This window comes from Artemia franciscana, chromosome 8, assembly GCF_032884065.1.
Source record: "Artemia franciscana chromosome 8, ASM3288406v1, whole genome shotgun sequence".
In the NCBI taxonomy this organism is placed as follows: domain Eukaryota; kingdom Metazoa; phylum Arthropoda; class Branchiopoda; order Anostraca; family Artemiidae; genus Artemia; species Artemia franciscana.
In genome coordinates, this window is record NC_088870.1 from 21,741,917 (window position 1) to 21,761,482 (window position 19,566).

General features: G+C 34.5%; 1 protein-coding gene across 1 annotated transcript in view; it reads left to right on the forward strand.

Annotated features, from left to right (window-relative positions):
- Positions 1-15,111: 15,111 nt before the first annotated feature.
- The window catches only part of LOC136030136 (sodium/potassium-transporting ATPase subunit alpha-A), a gene marked incomplete at its 3' end in the record, with an annotated part of 29,324 nt that continues 24,869 nt past the window's right edge, over positions 15,112-19,566 (forward strand). The window contains 1 exon segment of the mRNA XM_065708832.1: positions 15,112-15,262. Coding sequence (XP_065564904.1) covers positions 15,251-15,262 — 12 coding nt within the window.

Consider the following 19,566-nt stretch of genomic DNA (forward strand, 5'->3'; position numbering starts at 1 on the left):
GGGCGTCGCACGGGCGTTTTTTTATTATTATTATGCAATGTTCGCTATGAAAAAAGGAAGGACTCCTTACTAATGTCACTCTTACTATTTTCCGCTTAGCTGTGTTTTACAAGAACAGTGTGTTTCAAAATTTAAGGGCCTAAACTAATTCTCTTGAATTTTTAACCTATCTAGATCGTTGTTTTCAGGCCAGAAAATCTAAGGATACTAATTTTCAAATAAAAAATATAGAGCGGTTTTTAAGAAAAAAAAAGTATTCATTCACAGTTTTTCTTTGCTAGCATTGGTAAGGATATTGCTTCTAGAGTTGCTGTGTCTCGGCCTAAGCTGGACTTTAGATCTTACCTCAGGACATTTTGTCTCAAGTTTATGTTTGTAAGCCAGAAATAGTAAGTGAAATTACTAAAATTGTTAATGGCTTGAAAAACCCGTGCTCATCTGGGCCAGATTCTGTTCCCACTAAGGTAAAATTTATTCTTCGTTAAATAGTTTTGCCTCTAACAAAACTTCTTAATCTTTGATTTTGAAAAAGGATTATTCTGGATGCTCTCAAGCGTGCTCAAACTATTATTCTGTATAAAGGTGGACCAAGAAATGATCCAGCAAACTATCGACCAATTTCAATTTTTTCAGCATTTAGTATAGTCGTTGAAAAGACTATGCTTCTTCGTCTCTTTACTTTTCTAAAATCTAGAAAATCATCTTCTTTATTTTCATTTCATTTTATTTCATCAACTTTATTTATTTTCTTTATGGTTTTCGAATGAAGCACTCCACTGAGCATCCCTGTATGATTTTTTTGAATTTTATGCATTCAAGTTCAAGTTCTATTTATTTTCATAAAATAACAATAACAAAAACAATATCCCAAAGGGCTCAATGTCCCGCTATTTAGGAAACGGCATACAATAAATAAAGAATCATAAAAACTTTTCATAAACATACTAAACAACATCTAAATATAAATATGTAAGGAAAAGAAATCAACTCACCAGCAGTCCCCACGAAACAGCGACCCTCACATCACCCGATAATAAAATACAAATTAAAATTCACGCGTCATCGAGGATACAACACCAACAAAACAACAACCCAAAAAAAGGAAAAAAAATAATAAATAAACCATAAGAAACATTTAATAAGAAGCCTTTAATAAGAAACTTTTCATCTGTCTCTTAAAGGAGCCAAGTGTTTGTGACTGCCGGATCTCAGCGGGAACCAAGTTCCAAGCACGTCCCAGTCACAGCCAGGCCGAAGTCTGAACGAACCGAGGGACTAGCTGGAATCATCACATCCTCCCTGTTACGAACGATATATAAATTTACTTCCCCTACTAGTTTAAGCAGTCCCGAAAAACAACATGGGAGATCTCCCTGGAAATATTGATTTGCCAACGAAGATAGAGATAAAACATAAATATCTTTAATTTTGTGGAGGTCAAGAGGAGTGTGTGTAGCCGACTGGAGAATTCTTGCCGCTTTCTCATAAATATTGTGAATAGGAGCAAGTACCGAGGGAAATGTGGACATCCACACAGACGAACGGTAACATATATAAGGATAAATCAGAGAAAAGTATAAAAGACGGAGGATAGGGAAAGGAAATAAACGCTTTAATTTTCGGATGATCCCAAGTCCACGGGAAATTTTCACTCTTATTATTTGAACATGCCACTTAAATGATAAATTTTCATCCAAAAGAACTCCCAGGAATCACACATATCGATCCAGGGGACGACTTATGGAGCCTCTTGGTGTATGAAGCTCAGTAATTGTGGGGCAGCTCACACCTTTCCGAGAAAAAATAAGAAGGTAGGACTTTTTTACATTTAAAGTTAGTTGATTTATGTCAAACCAAAAGAGTATTTTCTCAGTCATTGCTTGAAGCTTTAGAATAAGGGATGATTCATCCGGAGCTGCAGCACCTAAAGTAGTGTCATCTGCAAATGCTATTAATTCTTCTTGACTATTAGGTGTGAACACCAACGTACTGTGAGAGTAAGATTTGTGACACAATCCATAGCAAACATTGTTAATTGGGGTGTTAAAAAGTCGGTAGAGATCGTTCACATAGATGAGAAAGAGGGTTGGCCCAAGAATAGAACCTTGGGGTACTCCGTATTCAATTGGAACTTTTTCGTCTGTAACTTCTGTGGCGATAGATCTGTCAATTAGCTATGACGAGAACCAAGACAATGCTTCCCCACGGACACCAACATGACAAACCAATGAGAATCTTATGTGTAAGGCTGTCAAAAGCTTTCTTTATATCAAGAAAAATGGCTGCAGGAATAAGATTAGAATCTAAAGATCGTCGTATAAACTGAAGAAGTCTATTACAAGCATGTTCTGTAGAATACTTTGCGCGAAACCCAAACTGATGCTGATGGAAAAAAAATTTAGCTTCAAGAAATCTCACCAGACGTTTGAGCATTGCTCTTTCAAATATCTTAGAGAACACTGACAGAAGAGAGATCGGTCTGTAGTTCCCAGGGTCCTTTCTGTCACCTCCTTTAAAGAGAGCTATAACACGAGTAAGTTTAAGACGTTGGGGAAATACTCCTAGTTCAAATAACCTATTAATCAAGTGGTGAATTGGGATGATAATCGATGGAAGAATATGTTTAATTACTTTAGCAGAAATTCGGTCGAAACCTGCTGAAGAATTCTTTAAAGACAGAACAATATTTATAATTTCCTGCACCGTAACCTCCCCAAGAACCATTGATTTCAAGCACGAGGGACCTAAGAACTGCTTCCAAGACTGTGACACAGAGGAATAAGAAACGCTATTAGCAGTTTTTTCCCTATCTTCACAAAGAATTTGTTCATATGATGTCGAATTTGGCCTTTTTCTGTTACAAGTTGATCATCTACAATGAGAGACTTAGGCAGACCTTCTGGTTTCATGGACGGCTGACTAACTTCCTTAATCACGTCCCACGTCTTTTTTTATATTTTTACCGCAATCAGCAAATCTTTTTGTAAAATATACTGTTTTAGCTCTGCGAATAATTGATTTCAGAAAATTACGGTACAACTTAAATGCTTCTAACTTGGCCTTATTTGGTCTTTTTTTGTACTCCTTCCAAAGGTTATGCTTCCTTTTTATTGATTTTAGGACTCCAGATGTTAACCATGGAGCTACAGGTGTTGATCTTTCTGATCGAGGATTATTTAAAGGAGCTTTTAGACAATAAGACGTGAACTTTTCCTTAACAGTGTCATAAAACCGGCCGAATATGTCATTATAATTGCCTAAACTAATATTTTCTGGTAGAGAGAAGTCCCATTTATATGTACCAAGATCTTCTTTCGGTCTATCCAGCTCCACTGGTGAGCAGCAAAATCTCAGTTTATCCTGGGGGACTAATCTTTGTGGATTTTGGAGGACTTGAAACAGGGCTGAAACTGGTAAATGGTTGGAAATGTCAGAAAGCAGTACTTCATTCCTAATGGAGTGTAGCGATGAAAAAATATTGTCAATTAATGTTGCTGACTGGTTTGAAATCCTTGTCGGTATGTTTATACAAGGAGCCAATCCGTACGAAATTAATAAAGACAAGAGATTAGAAGCCTGCCTAGACGACGAGATTCTGCGTTAGATTCGGGATTAATTCAGGTTGCTATATTCCTGGATGATCATAAGGCATTCGATTCCTTAACCCATGAAATTGTTCTGTCAAAGATGTCTCATTTTGGCATAAGGGAAAATGCATTTTTTTTTTTTTCAGTCTTATTTGAGTGATTGTTTGATTTCTGTTAATCCACTTTTCTGTTCACCATCACAAGTGAATTTTAGTGTCCCCCAGGGATCAGTTTTAGAGCCTCTGCTATTTCGATTTATGTAAATGATGTTTTTGTGTAGCAAAAAGCAGAAACTTATCAATTGCTGTATATAGTCTCAACCTAAGCCTTCCCTTGCCCATAATGGCAACTATGGTTTGCTTTTTTCTGATGTCTTTGTTTGTTTTGCTGATTAAAGCACACTTGGCACTTCGGGAAATCGAAAACAGAGCCTTGATTGATTTAGGAAAATTTGTTTGAGAGACCAATTTTACGGCTTGATGCTAATTATGTTACCCTAATTTTTTCAAGTCCGGTGTTTGTTTTATTTTTTCGCGTCTTTCTCAGGTTTATCCCTGGTTGTCTGAAATTCATCAGCCAAATAAGATAATCCATAGATATAACGGTCGATATGTTTGTTTTTTGGGCATTCTTGCTGATGAGAACCTGTCTTTCAAGCGTCACATTGATTTGATAAAATGAAGACATCCAGGAGTCTCATAATTTTAAGGAAACTTAAACATACTTTTCCTGGATCAATTTTGAAAATACTTATTCACTGCTTGATCCAATCTTACGTTTATTACTGTCCAATAGCATTGATGTCAACTTTCTTTCACTGTTAAAACCATTTTCTAAGGTTTACAACAAAGCTAGAAACCTCATTCAGGAAACTAATCGTTCAGGAGTTCTCACGCTACTTGATCTCGAGTCACTGTATATTTTTTCGTGTGCATATTTTACTTTTTCTCAGCTTTCTGACGACCGTTCAAAATTCTTTGGCTTCTTAGAAGCTATTTTTATCTACCAATTTATTTATTTTACTTATATATTTATTATTATTTTATTCGAGTCCATTTAATTTATTTAATTAATTTAGTCTATTCAATGTATTTAATTTTGTTTTCTATACTTTTTATTTTATTTATATTTTCTTTTCTTCTGCTTTTTACTCTTCTCTCTGTGAGTAAGTGATTATTTTCATTTTTTTTTCTTCTCTGAGTAAGTGACTCGTTTGTCTTCCTCCTCCTTTAAAGGCCAATGAGCCGTTGGGGGAATAGTAAAATGTAATATTGTATGTGTATTTCATAATGAATAAATCGTATCTTCTCTTAGTTGCTCGTCTAAAGAGAGTAGATACTTTCAATAAGCAATTATTTTTTTTGTTTAGATTTCTGTCTGGTTTCTGATCTTCCTTATTCTAAATTCGTAATACAGTCACAGTAAAAGTATGGGAAAAAGCTTCAGCTGAATGGGACGCTTTTACTAAATTACATACTGTACAGACCAAAGATTCTGAAAGTGGCTTGCACAACATGGCATCTCATCATCTATAGGTCTTAGCAAAAATAAATTTTTTAAGGCAGACACTATTTTGTTTATAAAATCTAATTATTTCCATCATTTTCCGATTAGTTAACGAATCCTTTCCTTTCTTTTTTTATGAGACTTTTCTTTTTTGCCTTTGATACTTCTCCAATCTAGTTTCCATTTTCTCTTCTTTGGTGTCTTGATTGATTGTCCAAAAATATTCAGCAAACATTTCACTTTTCATTTCATTTTTCTCGAGAAGGTCTCTCAAAATGCCAGGCGTCCTGTTAAAACTTCGCCCCATTCTTCACTGTAGAATCCAGAGTATTCAGGTAAATAGTCAGTATGGGAAAGTAATTCAAGAACTTTCAAGGTCATTTAGCATCCTTGAGCTTCATACACAGCCAGCATTTGCTGTACAATGGTTTCGTAGTGACCGTCATTACAATTCCCCGTTCTCCCAAGTATCAGCACTACATTCTTAAAGTCTCTTCCTTCTTTTTATTGCCCATTGCTTCAAAACAGGAGAGATCAGTTAAAGGTCTTACAGTGTCAGGGCAAGTAAAAACTCCCCCTTTCATCTTCGGCCTTAGGTAGTTTTGGCAAATTGGAACATAGATATCTGATACGACGCCGATCTATTTGCAGTGTTTTGACAATACTCAGTACAAGTTCAGTCGTCGTTGCAACAGTAGCTACAACCTAGTAAAGAATGCAGCACGGCCCATTATCGCCAAAACTAAAAAAAGAGAGTTTAGATAAGAGAAGAAAGTTTAGAGAACTTAAAAAAAAACCTTAAACCCTTCTAATTTGATGCCCATAATCAAGTTATCATCGAAACAAAAAGCAAACCATTGAACTCGCCATTGTCGAAGAATGGCGAGAATGGCGGAGGACAAAAAAAAATATTGTCATGTTGAGGCTTTTTCTTGCCAGAAATTAAACTTTATCAAGGAGGAAAGTCAATCTTGCCCAGTACAGAGATATGTTTCCAATATCCCATAATCAAAGAAAGCAATCATTTTTATACAACATACTTACCCAATATCGCGACATGGGTTTTAAAATCCCCTTAATAGGTTGAAAACAACCTATTAATGCTTTTGATGACACATTTCTCAACAATCATAGCCAAGGCGTTATAGTTTTCTTTCACATGGACCGAGTATCCCGTAGGAAGAAATGCTAACACATTTCCATTTTGCAGTGAGACTGCTTTGTTGCTGCTTTTAAAGCAGCATCACTCCCGATGCTTGTAATGCAAAAATGAGACTCCAGGTAGTGACTGCAACTTTGTAAGTTCTAAATCTCTCATGAGAGAGAGAGAGAGAGAGAGAGAGAGAGAGAGAGAGAGAGAGAGAGAGAGAGAGAGAGAGAGAGAGAGAGAGAGAGAGGAGAGAGAGAGAGAGAGAGAGAGAGAGAGAGAGGAGAGAGAGAGAGAGAGAGAGAGAGAGAGAGAGGAGAGAGAGAGAGAGAGAGAGAGAGAGAGAGAGAGAGAGAGATCGGTATTTTAAAAACTATCGTAGCATAGAGCTAAATTCAGTTTTTTCACAAAAATCATACATTTAAACAAAAATCACACACTACAACTCAGCATTAAAAACTGATGTGAAAAAAGGCACAAATGAGTTTGCGTACCGATTGGTTCGTACTTTAGGGGGGTACAAGTTTATTTCGTAATCGAGTTCGGCTATTGGGAGGGGCTGGTTCGGGTAGTAAAGATCGGTGGCTCTTATTGGCTAGGATGAATTTTCCAAATTGGTGAATAAGGTGTTCCAGCCGGACTTTAAGTGGAGATAAATTTAATTTAGCGAGGGCTTGATCGTAGGGTATACCACGGTCTCGGAGTATAATCCTTATTGCTCTTTTTCTGGACGCACGCTGTGCGGATAGCAGATGGACGCCACACCGGGCACGCGTACTCGAGCAACGGGCGAACATAACATGTGTAGGCATGGAGAAGGCTTTTAATATCACACCCAAAAACGCCTCATTTTGGTAAGTGTCTGAAGGTTTGCATTAGCTTTGTGGATGGTTAAATTAATATGGGCACTGAAACTACAGTCACTAGTGAAATTTACTCCTAAGATTTTTATTTCGTTCACAATCGGGAAAGGGACTAGAGGAATATCTATATTCCGCTTCTTGAAACGAATTATCTTCGACTTGGCTACGTTAATGATAAGATCATGACTTAAGCATTCAGTCTTTAGCTGATCAAATAACTGGTCTGAAAACTGCTTTGTTATGATAGTGTTTTCGACCAGGTAAGCGAGCACTATGAACAGATCATCTACAAACTTGTAACGGTCGTCGTGATGATTAAGCAGGGAATTAATTACAGCCAGGAAAATTATTCCAGCTAATTTTGTGCCTTGTGGGGCCCCGCAAGAAGTATCTAACCATGATGAATCCGAATCGTTTTCGTGGAGTGCAAAGACTTTGACAAAGACCTGGAGATTCATGCCTGCAGTCCCTTGGCGGATTATCATGAGGATGTTGATATCACATTGAGAAAAAAGTCGATGTCCCTTGCTTACAGAAATATCGAAACTAAGATCATTCTGGAAGGCAAATGAATTTAAGTCATCCACTCAAGAAAACACCTAAATTAGAAGATGGCTGGGAAACTCGTATTTTAGCACCATGGGGCACTCGATGAATAGTCGAGTCAAGGTTTTTTATTTTAATCTTTAATTACTATAATTACTTTTTAATCTTCTATTAAATCCTGTGCGCAGCTACCGAACAGATGTAGCAATTGGCTGTGTAATCTTGCTTTTCGTAGGCTACCCAATCTTACAATATTCTTACCATTTAACCTGAAATTTCTTTGTATTGTCTTCACAGTTTATATCGAAACAATTTCATGTTTTTTTCTCTAAGTCTCAATTCTGAATACGTAAAATAACCTTCCTTCAAAAATACGCTTGCTGACTCTTTACTTTGTATTAATAATATACTCCTCCTTCCACGTCACCCGTCCTTCTCAGTTTTCATTTGGATTGTATTTTAGATTCATGTTTTAGAGTTGGCATCTTAAAAGTAAAAAATTACCGTTGGAATAGCTGCTCAAATCAACAACAGTTGATACATTTTTGATATTTCATTTATAGTAGAAAAGAGGAAAACATAGTTTTGTAAAACAAAATAGACAGGAATTTACTTTCTTTACTATTTTGTTCCGGTTTTAATGGATAATGTTTTAATGGATAAGATTTTAATGGATCTGTTTTCTAAAATTAAATAAAAAAACTAGATTTTTAAACTGAAAGTAAAGAGCGACATTAAAACTTAAAACGAACAGAAATTACTCCGTATATGAAATGGGTTGTCCCCTCCGCAGTCCCACGCTCTTTACGCTAAAGTTTGACTCTTTGCCACAATTCTACTTTTTAAAACAACTAAAAACTTTAGCGTAAAGAGCGTGGGACTGCGGAGGGGACAACCCATTTCATATACGGAGTAATATCTGTTCGTTTTAAGTTTTAATGTCGCTCCTTACTTTCAGTTAAAAAAACTAGTTTTTTTATTTAATTTCTGAACGTTTTTGAATTAATGCATGTTTGATTTTGGCTCTCCGCACATAAATTATTGAAATGAAATTAGTATATTAATTTTTTTTTGGCTAAATGGCTTTCTCTTAGTTTTGATCAGACGATTTTGAGAAATAAGGGGCGCGGAAGGAGGCCTAGCTGCCCTCCAATTTTTCGGTTACTTAAAAAGGCTACTAGAACTTTTAATATTCAACGAACGTTTTTATTAGTAAAAAATATACGTAACTTAAGAATTAACTTACGTAACAAACTTTTATATTCTTATATTTTTATATGTGTACGAGGGAGTTTGTACCCTCGTTAATACCTCGCTCTTTACACTGAATCGTAAGTTTTGTTCCAATTCTTTAAGAATGACCCCTGAATCAAATAGGCCGTAGAATAAATAGTTGAAATCACTAAAAATATTTTAGCATAAAGAGCGAGGTATTTATCTCCTCCTAAATACCTCGCTCTTTATGCTAAAGTATTTTTAGAACCCTTCATATGCGTAATAATCTCTGTTTGTTTTAAATTTCAATGCTATTCCTTACATTCATTTGAAAAAACGATTCCATGTTTATTTTTTCATTTTTTTTTTATAGTAATGCTAGAAAATCCTGCGCCCTTTTCATTGAATTTTTTTCCCCATGGCATATTTCTCCAAGGAAAGATCCTCCCACATAGCCCCCTCCCTCAACCCTACCCCCAAAACCAAAAAATACCCCTGAAAACGTCTGTACACTTCCCAATAACCATTATTATATGTAAACATTGGTTGAAGTTTGTAACTTGCAACCCCTCCCCCAGGGACTGTGGGGGAGTAAGTCATCCCCAAAAACATAGTTATTAAGATTTTCGACTATGCCAAACAAAATGGCTATCTCAAAATTTTGATCCGTTGACTTTGGGAAAAAAATGAGCGTGGGAGGGGGCCTAGATGCCCTCCAATTTTTTTGGTCACTTAAAAAGGGCACTAGAACTTTTCATTTCCGTTAGAATGACCCCTCTTGCGACATTCTAGGACCACTTGGTCGATACGATGACCCCTGGAAAAAAAAAAAAAAAAAAAAAAAAACAAACAAATAAACACGCATCCGTGATTTGTCTTCTGGCAAAAAATGCAAAATTCCACATTTTTGTAGATAGGAGTTTGAAACTTCTACAGTAGGGTTCTCTGATACGCTGAATCTGATGGTGTCATTTTCGTTAAGATCCTACGACTTTTAGGGGGTGTTTCCCCTATTTTCCTAAATAAGGCAAATTTTCTCAGGCTCGTAACTTTTGATGGCTCAGACTAAACTTGATGAAACTTATATATTTAAAATCAGCATTAAAATGCGATTCTTTTGATGTAGCTATTTATATCAAAATTCAATTTGTTAGAGTTTTGGTTACTATTGAGCCGGATCGCTCCTTACTACAGTTCGTTACCACGAACTGTTTGATGAGGCAAATTTTCTCAGGCTCGTAACTATTGATGGGTACAACTGATCTTGATGAAACTTATATATTTAAAATCAGCATTAAAATGCGATTCTTTTGATGTAGATATTGGTATCAAAATTCCATTTTTTAGAGTTTCGGTTACTATTGAGCCGGGTCACTCCTTACTACAGTTCGTTACCACGAACTGTTTGATTCTAAAAAGTTACACGAGGTCTCGTGGCATCACATACAGCTCGGGGCAGGGGTATCGCAAATTTCGACACCTAGAACCATTTCGTATGTGATGAAACCTATTAAAGCTATTAATGTTGATTAATGCTAGTAATGTTGATAGTAAATCAACATTACTATGTTGATTTTGCTTCTTAGAAACTGGGCCAGAAATATAAAAATTTCGACCAATACAATAAAAAAAAGTAAACTACTTGTTCGCCGTTTTTGGATGAACGCTAGTATAAATTTGCAAAAACGAATTGCAGAAATAATAATTTTAGCAAACAATTGGTGCCAGAAATTATGAATATAATTCTGGATTCAGGAGTAAAAAATTATTTGAGATACAAATAATAACAAAATAAAACAAAAATAAAACAAAAAACCCAATAAGAATGGCATAATATATGATTGTGCAAAAACTATGGGTCATGAAAATATTAAAACTGCATTATTATTTAACCGTAAAGATGTACATGATAATAAGTATGTCTCTTCTGACTCTAAATTTGAACATGATTGGTTATTTCCAGGAAAATATTTGAAAACAGTGTTGAAACTTACATGTAAATTTTGTTCATCGTCATTAGAATCATTATTATCACCAACACCAATACATCAATACCGTTTGTACGGCCACCTTTAATGATTAAACGTTTGAAACCATTATACAATTTTTTAAGTACAATTTTCTTTCCATTTGGAATATCAGTTCGTAAATCTTTTTTTTCGTTTTAGACTGTCGAATATTTCGACACTTACCTTCTTAAAAATCTAATCCCTATCTCTTTAGCCCTTAAGGAGTGTGTCCTAAGGCCAATGCAATCAAAATGTTTAGTGATTCTGTCTTCTTGGTTTCAATTTACGTATTAACTTACAAAATAATTTACGTAACTTTGGTAATACTATAAATTTCTGCCATATTTAATAGTCAAGCCGTGCTTTCTCCTGATTGGAATTACAATAAGGTAGCAGATTGGAAAAATACGGATCGCTAATGTAACCTAGTTAAACTTATTAAATGTAGTTCAACAGCTGGTGGTAACGACCTATAAGTAAGGAGCAGCTCGCACTAACAGCAGCCTCGTCTCTGAAGAAATCGTTTTATTCAAGATATACATCATATAAATACTTTTATAGTGATTCTTTTCATAGTAAGCCACCAAAAGTTACAGGTCTGAAGAAATTTGCCTGATATTTGAAAAACAAAGAACCCATAAAAGTTGTTCTTGAAGGAAACTACACCATCACATTCAGCATACGAAATAACCCTATTGTAAATTTTCAAACCCTTTCGTTCTTTTTGAAAATTAATCAGTATACCCAGTTTATTTGATTACTTTTTTTTTTCTCAGGGGTGATCGTATCGAGCCAAATGTTGCAAGAATCGGTAGAATGGTTACTCGAATATAATAAAAAACTTTAGTGTCATTTTTAAGTAGCAAAAAGACGAGTTTTTTTTAAGATTTTCAAAACTAGCAAAGTGGAATTTTCTGAAGTTGTGGCACAAAAAAAAATACTTCTGCCCCAAAGAGAAAAGGCTTCAACTGAGAATTCTGAGGCAGCCAATCGGTTTAAAATTGTCGACGAATTGGTTATTGAGCTCCTCAGTTTCGGAAGAAGAAATACTGTATGAGGGTGTACTTGTTCTTATAAGTACACGTAGACCATGCAAAAAAAAGGTTAATATAGAAATTTATTTAAAGCTTCATTTAAATAAGTTGATTTATTTGAGACTCGATAAATTTATGTACGATGATAATGTATGTTAGGATAATTGCACATAAACTATTATAGAGGAGTATCGGTAGATCTTTGCGTATCTTAAGAGAGGGAAGTATACCTAAAGCCTCAAAACGTGTATTCTTATGCCCTAATTTTCCAACTTTTCGTGAACTTTCAGATAAATACAGATGGAGGAGAGTGTCAAAATTAATCTTTAATCCACCTTAATTGAAGAAAAAACCTTCTAATATAACTTAAGAGATTACATTATAATATTAAACGCCATAAATAGTGGAGAGGGAGAGGATGTAATGGATCTTGAGAAAAAAATCTTAGAGGGTGGGGGCAAGTGCTATCAGAATTTGTGTGTTCATCTGAAATTGAAATTCAAATATTTATCATCGCTTTCCTTGTAAACATTTCAAAATGCCTTGCTGTTCCCTAGAAAATATTGAACCCTGAAGCTCCCCTCATTCTTCCCGGTGTCTATTGGAGACACCTTCATAAAAAAACATGTTATATTTAAGAATTTACACTGAAAATTATGGAAATGATTTCCTTATAATTCATTTTTAATATTTCAGGTCCACTCTACATAAATATTTGTAGAGTTGCACTTTTTCAAAGATGATGATAATTGTCGAAGCAAAGTTGCACAAATATTAAACTTGAATGTAAAAAATGAGGAATTGGAATGAGGATATTAGTCTCTGTCACACTCATGGGAGCCTTGGCTTAAAAAATCGCAGTAACAAACTGTGGATGAAGAGTGATCATTTTCAACAGAAACCGAAATTTCAAAAAGAAAATCAAATCTAGTTAAACTCAAAAGAATTGATGAAGATAACTTACCAAAATTCCAAGAAAAACTTTTAAACAGTTCGTGGTAACGAAATGTATGTAAGGAGTGACCCGGCTCGATAGTAACCGAAACTCTAAAAAACGGAATTCCGATACCAATAGATACATCAAAAGAATTGAATTTTTTGTTCTGATTTTAAATATACAAGTTTCATCAAGTTTAGTCTTACCCATCAAAAGTTATGAGCCTGAGAAAATTTGTCTTGTTTTTGAAAAAAGGGGGAACCCTCCCCCAAAAGTTATAGAATCTTAATTAAAATCCCACCGTAAGATTCAGAGTATCAGAAACCCCTGCTGTAGGCCTAGAGGTTTCAAGCTCCTATCTGCAAAAATGTGGAATTTTTCATTTTTGGCTAGAAGAAAGATCATGGATGAGTGTGTATTTGTTGTTTTTTTTTTCTTCCCTGGGGTGAATGTATCAACCCAATGGTGTAGAATATCGCGAGAGTCCTCATTGTAACGGAAATTAAAAGTTCTAGTGTCCTTCTTAAGTGACCAAATAAATTGAAGGGCAACTAGGCCTCCTCCCAAGATCATTTTTAGGAATTATGCATATATTTTTAGGGTGGGGGAGGAGGCAAACTTTCTGCTAATGGCATTTTCAACGGGGAAAATTTTCCATGGGGAAAATTTTCCATGGGGAAAAAGTTTCCAGTGAGTGAATTTTCTAGGGGAAAATTCTACACTGGGAGAATTTGCCAGAATTTCTATGCGAAATTCGTCTTATGTCCTGCTTTCTCTTTGCCAGCTCAATTTTATGCGTTGAGATGTTATGGGTATTGTCTGGGGTATATCAAACAGCTTGTGGCAACAAATTGTAAGTAAGGAGTGACTCGGCTCAATAGTTACCGAACACAAAGAACAAATTGTTAATATTACAGATACGTTAAGAGAATCAGCTTATGATGCTGATTCAAAATACGTAAAATTTATTTATCAGATTTATTATTACACATCAAAAGTTAAGAGCCTACACATCAAAAGTTAAGAGCCTGAGAAAATTCACTTAACTATTTGAAATAGGGGGAAAACACCCTCCAAAATTTAAAGAATCTTAATGAAAATCATATCGTCAGATTCAGCTTACTAGAAAACCCTATTGTAAATAGATGCTTGTATGTTAATTCTTTTTTTTTTTAGGGGTGATTAAATCAAAATAACAGTCCTAGAAGATCGGGAGAGGGTGTTTTTGAACGGGAATTAAAAGTTCTGCTGCCTTTTTCAAGTGAGCAAAAGATTGGTGGGTAACTGACCCCTCTCTACGCCCCTTATTTCCCAAAAGTTATCTGATCAAAATTTGAGTTTCAGTTACTATTGATCCGGGTCGCTCCTTACTTACAGTTCGTTACCACGAACTGTTTGATAAAAAAAAAGATATTTTGATCTATTGGAAAGCGAAAAAATTATACCCTAACATTTGAATTTTCTAGTTAGAGCTAGGCCTACTTCTCCCTTGTTCTTGCAGTTTTTTTCTCTTTGTTTTTTTTTTGCCTCATATGGTATTGAAATTAACACTTTACTTGGGAATTTGTTTAACAGTAAGACTGACGATGGCTGAGATTACTAAGTCGCAACATTGACCCTCATTCTAAGCCAAAGAATTTGCTACACCAAGACTTAAACCCCCGACCGAAAGAACAGAGGATTTCAATATAAAAAACTAACTGGATTCCAGTGAAAAGAAAACAAAAAAGCAATGTGATAAAAATCAGAGGGGTTTTACATTCATTAGGTTATTTTCGTAATAGCAATCTCTTAAATGGATTGGTTTTCTAAAATTTCAAGGACTTATTCGTATTGTTATAAAAATACGGAAAAGGGTGTTTTTCAAAACCCAGGGAGGTAGAACCATTTCCTTCGATTTTTTAATGAGAATAACAAAAAGAGGGTCTTCAAAACCTAAGTGGGTAACTACATCCCTCCTCTAATTTGTGCCCCTAACCAATCTGTCAAATTATTTCATGTCATAAGCTTTACTTGTTTATTTTAATAATTTCTTAATGTAAAATTTCCTCGTTCCAATATGTAAATAAAATTGCAGAAACACCGATTTTCTATTGAATGGATGTCCAGAAATACCTTTAGAATTTCAATAGGTTAGGTAAAAACATAATTTCATCGCACAAGCCAGCGCGTGGTAGTACTTGCACCATGACAATTATCAGAAGGTCAATAAGTGCAGTTACAGCCAGAATACAAATATTTCATAGTCACCTTTAAGAATTCTAAATTAAATGCTTTTAATGAATCTTTCATCACCCATTTATTTTTCGCTCCATTACATTTATAGACCTGGAGATCATCTCAAATTCACTTAGTTTTTGATTAGGTCTCATTGGATGTACTAACAGTGGTTCCAATTCTTCAGGGATGGGGAAAAAAGTAAGCCTTCTCAATTCATATCTTTTTACTTCGACCAATATATCCATTTATGCCATTTAAGGATACGAGTTTGCTACATATCTGTAAGTTGCTTTTGGGTCTTAGTGGAACGGCACACACAAAAAGATATTTACTGCATAAAGAGGATTTCGAAGAAAGGGCACAAAAAAAAATTGTAGTTTCAAATACAGTGAATGGATTTTTACAAAAAAAATTACGTTTTATTCTTTTTCTTGGCATATTATCTTCCAAAATCATGCCTTTTCAAGATCTATGAATTCGGGCCTTGAAGACAGACGGTACAAGGTGTCTCCTTTTTATTCTTATATTTCAGATTAGGTTTTTAAAATAGTTGTAATATGCCGATAAATTGTTAAAAAATAGAAGGTAACATTAAAATATCACGTAACGTAGCTCTCAGAAACTGTGTTTAGATATTCCAGGATTAATAGGCAGATACCGATTAATAGGCAGATAGTGTCTAACTATTTTAATTAGTTCCTTTGTTTTGGATAATTCAAAATAAAACGCTTTATGCACTATATATTACGAAAAAGTAAACACTGTATATGTATTGGAGAAACTAAGAAGTCTATGGAAATATAATTATGATTCTGATTGAATTATCTGGTTGAAATTCCATCATATGATAAAGCATGTTCATTTCTTTATATCTCATTTAATCTTGGTAATTCCTATCGTATTTAGCTAATTTACATCCCTTCGTATTGCTTTTAATTTTTCCAAAATTATTTGAAAATAGCGTCAGTTAAAAAGATGATGATGCTTTGTCAAAGATACAGTTTAGATGAAGCATACGTTTTATTTGTCTGCATTGACTGAAAAGCTTGTGATTCTTTTCACAGCATTAGCTCAACACAAATTCTAACAACTAGGGATGTTAGATTGTAGTTTTTTATTTGAAGTAAGAAACAGTGATTGAAATGGAACGTTTTGCAATGAAAATACAAAAAAAAAGCGTCTAAAACATGTAAAATTAATGTAAAGAAAAGAATTATTTTGGATGGCTTGTTTTTTTTGTGTTTATGTCTATATCTCGTATATAGCTTGCACAAACTGGTTTGTCTTTTACAAGAATTCTATTGATTTTAGTTATACTGGAAAATAAAAAAATGGAGAAAAATCAAGAAAAAGAGTTAAATTTCATAGTAAAGTCAAACAAGAAAGTCCAATATAATGGTTGAAATGGAACTTTAAATAATGAAATATAAAAGAAGCATCTACAGCGTGGTGAATTTATGTAAAGAAATGAAACTATTTTGGAAGAATTATTTGAAAGTTATATTATATCTGTTTGTGTTTATAGTCAGTCACCGTCATGCAGTCTAAATAAACTCATTTTTCTTGAAATACTAAATTACAAAACAAGTTTTTTCAACTGAAAGTAAGGAGCAACATCAAACTTAGAAAGAACATAAATTATTACGTATATTAGGGGGTTCACCCCCTAGTCAATACCTCGCTCTTTACACTAAAATTCGAATTTTGTTTCAGTTCTCTAAGAATGAACCCTGAATCACAAGGGCCGTTTAATTAAAATAAATAGCTCTTTCGAAAGTACTAAAAAAAACTATAGCATAAAGAGCTAGGCATTGAATAGGAGATAAACCCCCTTATATACGTAATAATTTTTGTTCATTTTAGTTTTTAATGTTGCTCCTTACTTTCAATTGAAAAAAACTTGTTTTTTTTATTTAATTCCTGATCGTTTGTTAAATAAAGCTGGGAAATCTGGCACCCCCTTCATAGCAACGTCTCTTCCTCCATGAAAGCTTCCTCCATGGAAGGATCCTCCCACATAACCCCTAACCTCCCAACTCCATCCCACCACTACCACTAACAGAAAAAATCCCCTCTGAAAACGTCTGTATACTTCCCAATAACCAATACTATATGTAGACAATGGGCAAAGTTCATAACTTACAGCCCTTCCTCCGGGTATTGTGGGGATTAGGTCATCCTCAAGCTATCTAAAATTTTTATCGGATGACTTTAGGTAAAAAATGACCTTGAGAGGGGGCCTAGAGCCCCTTCACGATATTCTAGGACCAATGGGTCGATACGATCACCCCTGGAGAAAATACAAAACATAAAAAAAAAACAAATAAACACGCATCCGTGATCTTTCTTTTGGAAAAAAAAATTAATTTCCACATGTTTGTAGATAGGAGCTTAAACTCTCAACGCCCCGCTCTTTACGCTAAAGTTTGACTCAATTCTACTTTATTAAACAGTAAAAAACTTTAGTGTAAAGAGCGGGGCGTTGAGAAGGGAACAGCCCCTTTCATACACGGAGTAATTTCTGTTCGTGTTAAGTTTTAATATCGCTCCTTACTTTCAGTTAAAAACACTAGTTTTTTTTATATTTAATTTCTGAACGGTTTTGAATTAATGCATGTTTGATTTTGGCTCTCCGCACATAAATTATTAAAATGAAATCTGCATATTAATTCTTTTTTTTTGGCTAAATGGCTTTCTCTTAGTTTTGATCAGACGATTTTGAGAAATAAGGGGTGGGGAAGGAGGCCTAGTTGTCCTCCGATTTTTCGGTTACTTAAAAAGGCAACTAGAACTTTTAATTTTTACGAACGTTTTTATTAGTAAAAAATATACGTAACTTGAGAATGAAATTACGTAACAAACTTCTATATTCTTATATTTTTATTATGTATATGAGGGGGTTTGTCCCCTCGTTAATACCTCACTCCTTACTCTAAAGCTTAAGTTTTCTCCCAATTCTTTAAGAATGACCCCTGAATCAGAAAGGCCATAGAATAAATAGTTGAAATTACTAAAAAATACTTTAGCATAAAGAACGAGGTATTTAGGAGGAGAAGAACCCCTCATATGCTTAATAATCTGTTTGTTTTAAGTTTTAATGCTACTCCTTACTTTCGATTGAAAAAACTTTTTCATGTTTATTTTTTCATTGTTTTTTTTTATAGAAATGCTAGAAAATCCTGCGCCCTTTTCATTGAATTTCTCTTCCCCCATGACATATTTATCCAAGGAAACATCCTACCACAAAGCCCCCTCCCCTCAACCCCTCCGCCTCCAAACCAAAAAATAAACCCTGAAAACGTCTATACACTTCCCAAATAACCATTACTGTATGCAAACACTGGTCGAAGTTTGTGACTTCCCGCCCCTCCCCCGGGGACTGTGGGGGAATAAGTCATCCCCAAAGACATAATTATTATCGTTTTCGACTATGCTGAACAAAATGGTTATCTCAAAATTTTGATACGTTGACTTTGGGAAAAAATGAGCGTTGGAGGGGGCCTAGGTGCCCTCCAATTTTTTGGTCACTTAAAAAGGGCACTAGAACTTTTCATTTTTGTTAGAATGAGCCCTCTTGCGACGTTCTAGGACCATTTGGTCGATACGATGATCCCTGGGGAAAAGAACAAATATAAACAAATAAACACGCACCCGGGATTTGTCTTCTGGCAAAAAATACGAAATTCCATATTTTTGTAGATAGGAGCTTGAAATTTTTATAATAGGGTTCTCTGATACGCTGAATGTGATGGTGTGATTTTTTTAAGATTCTATGACTTTTAGGGGGTGTTTCCTCCTATTTTCCAAAATAAGGCAAATTTTCTCAGGCTCATAACTTTCGATTACAAAGACTAAATTTGATGAAACTTATATATTTGAAATCAGCATGAAAATCCGATTCTTTGATGTATCTTTTAGTATCAAAATTCCGTTTTTTAGAGTTTCGTTTACTATTGAGCCGGAACGTTCCTTACTTATAGTTCCACTAGCTGTTTCACAAGGTCCACGAACTGTTTGATATATATATATATATATATATATATATATATATATATATATATATATATATATATATATATATATATATATATATATATATATATATATATATATATATATATATATATATATATATATATATATATATATATATATATATATATATATATATATATTCCAGAACAAGTATACCACTTAGTAATTGAGTTACAATTTCTGTTTATTAGAAAACTATTCTCCTTTCGCCAGCAATTTCTGAAAAGCAAGAGCGTCACAAAATACAATGAATCTAAAAACTAGAAGAATGAAGCTTTTATGTGTTTGTTTAGCACTAGAGAGAATATCCTTAAGAATAGTTGGCATTGACTGTACACCTTTTCTGTTTATTTTCACAAGTTGTTGGGAATCAAATCTTTGACTTTTCGTCACAGAAACTTGAATCTCTCCAGGGGATTTCACATCCCTGGAACTCGCTAACCCCTTGTTTGACTGGGAAGAAAATG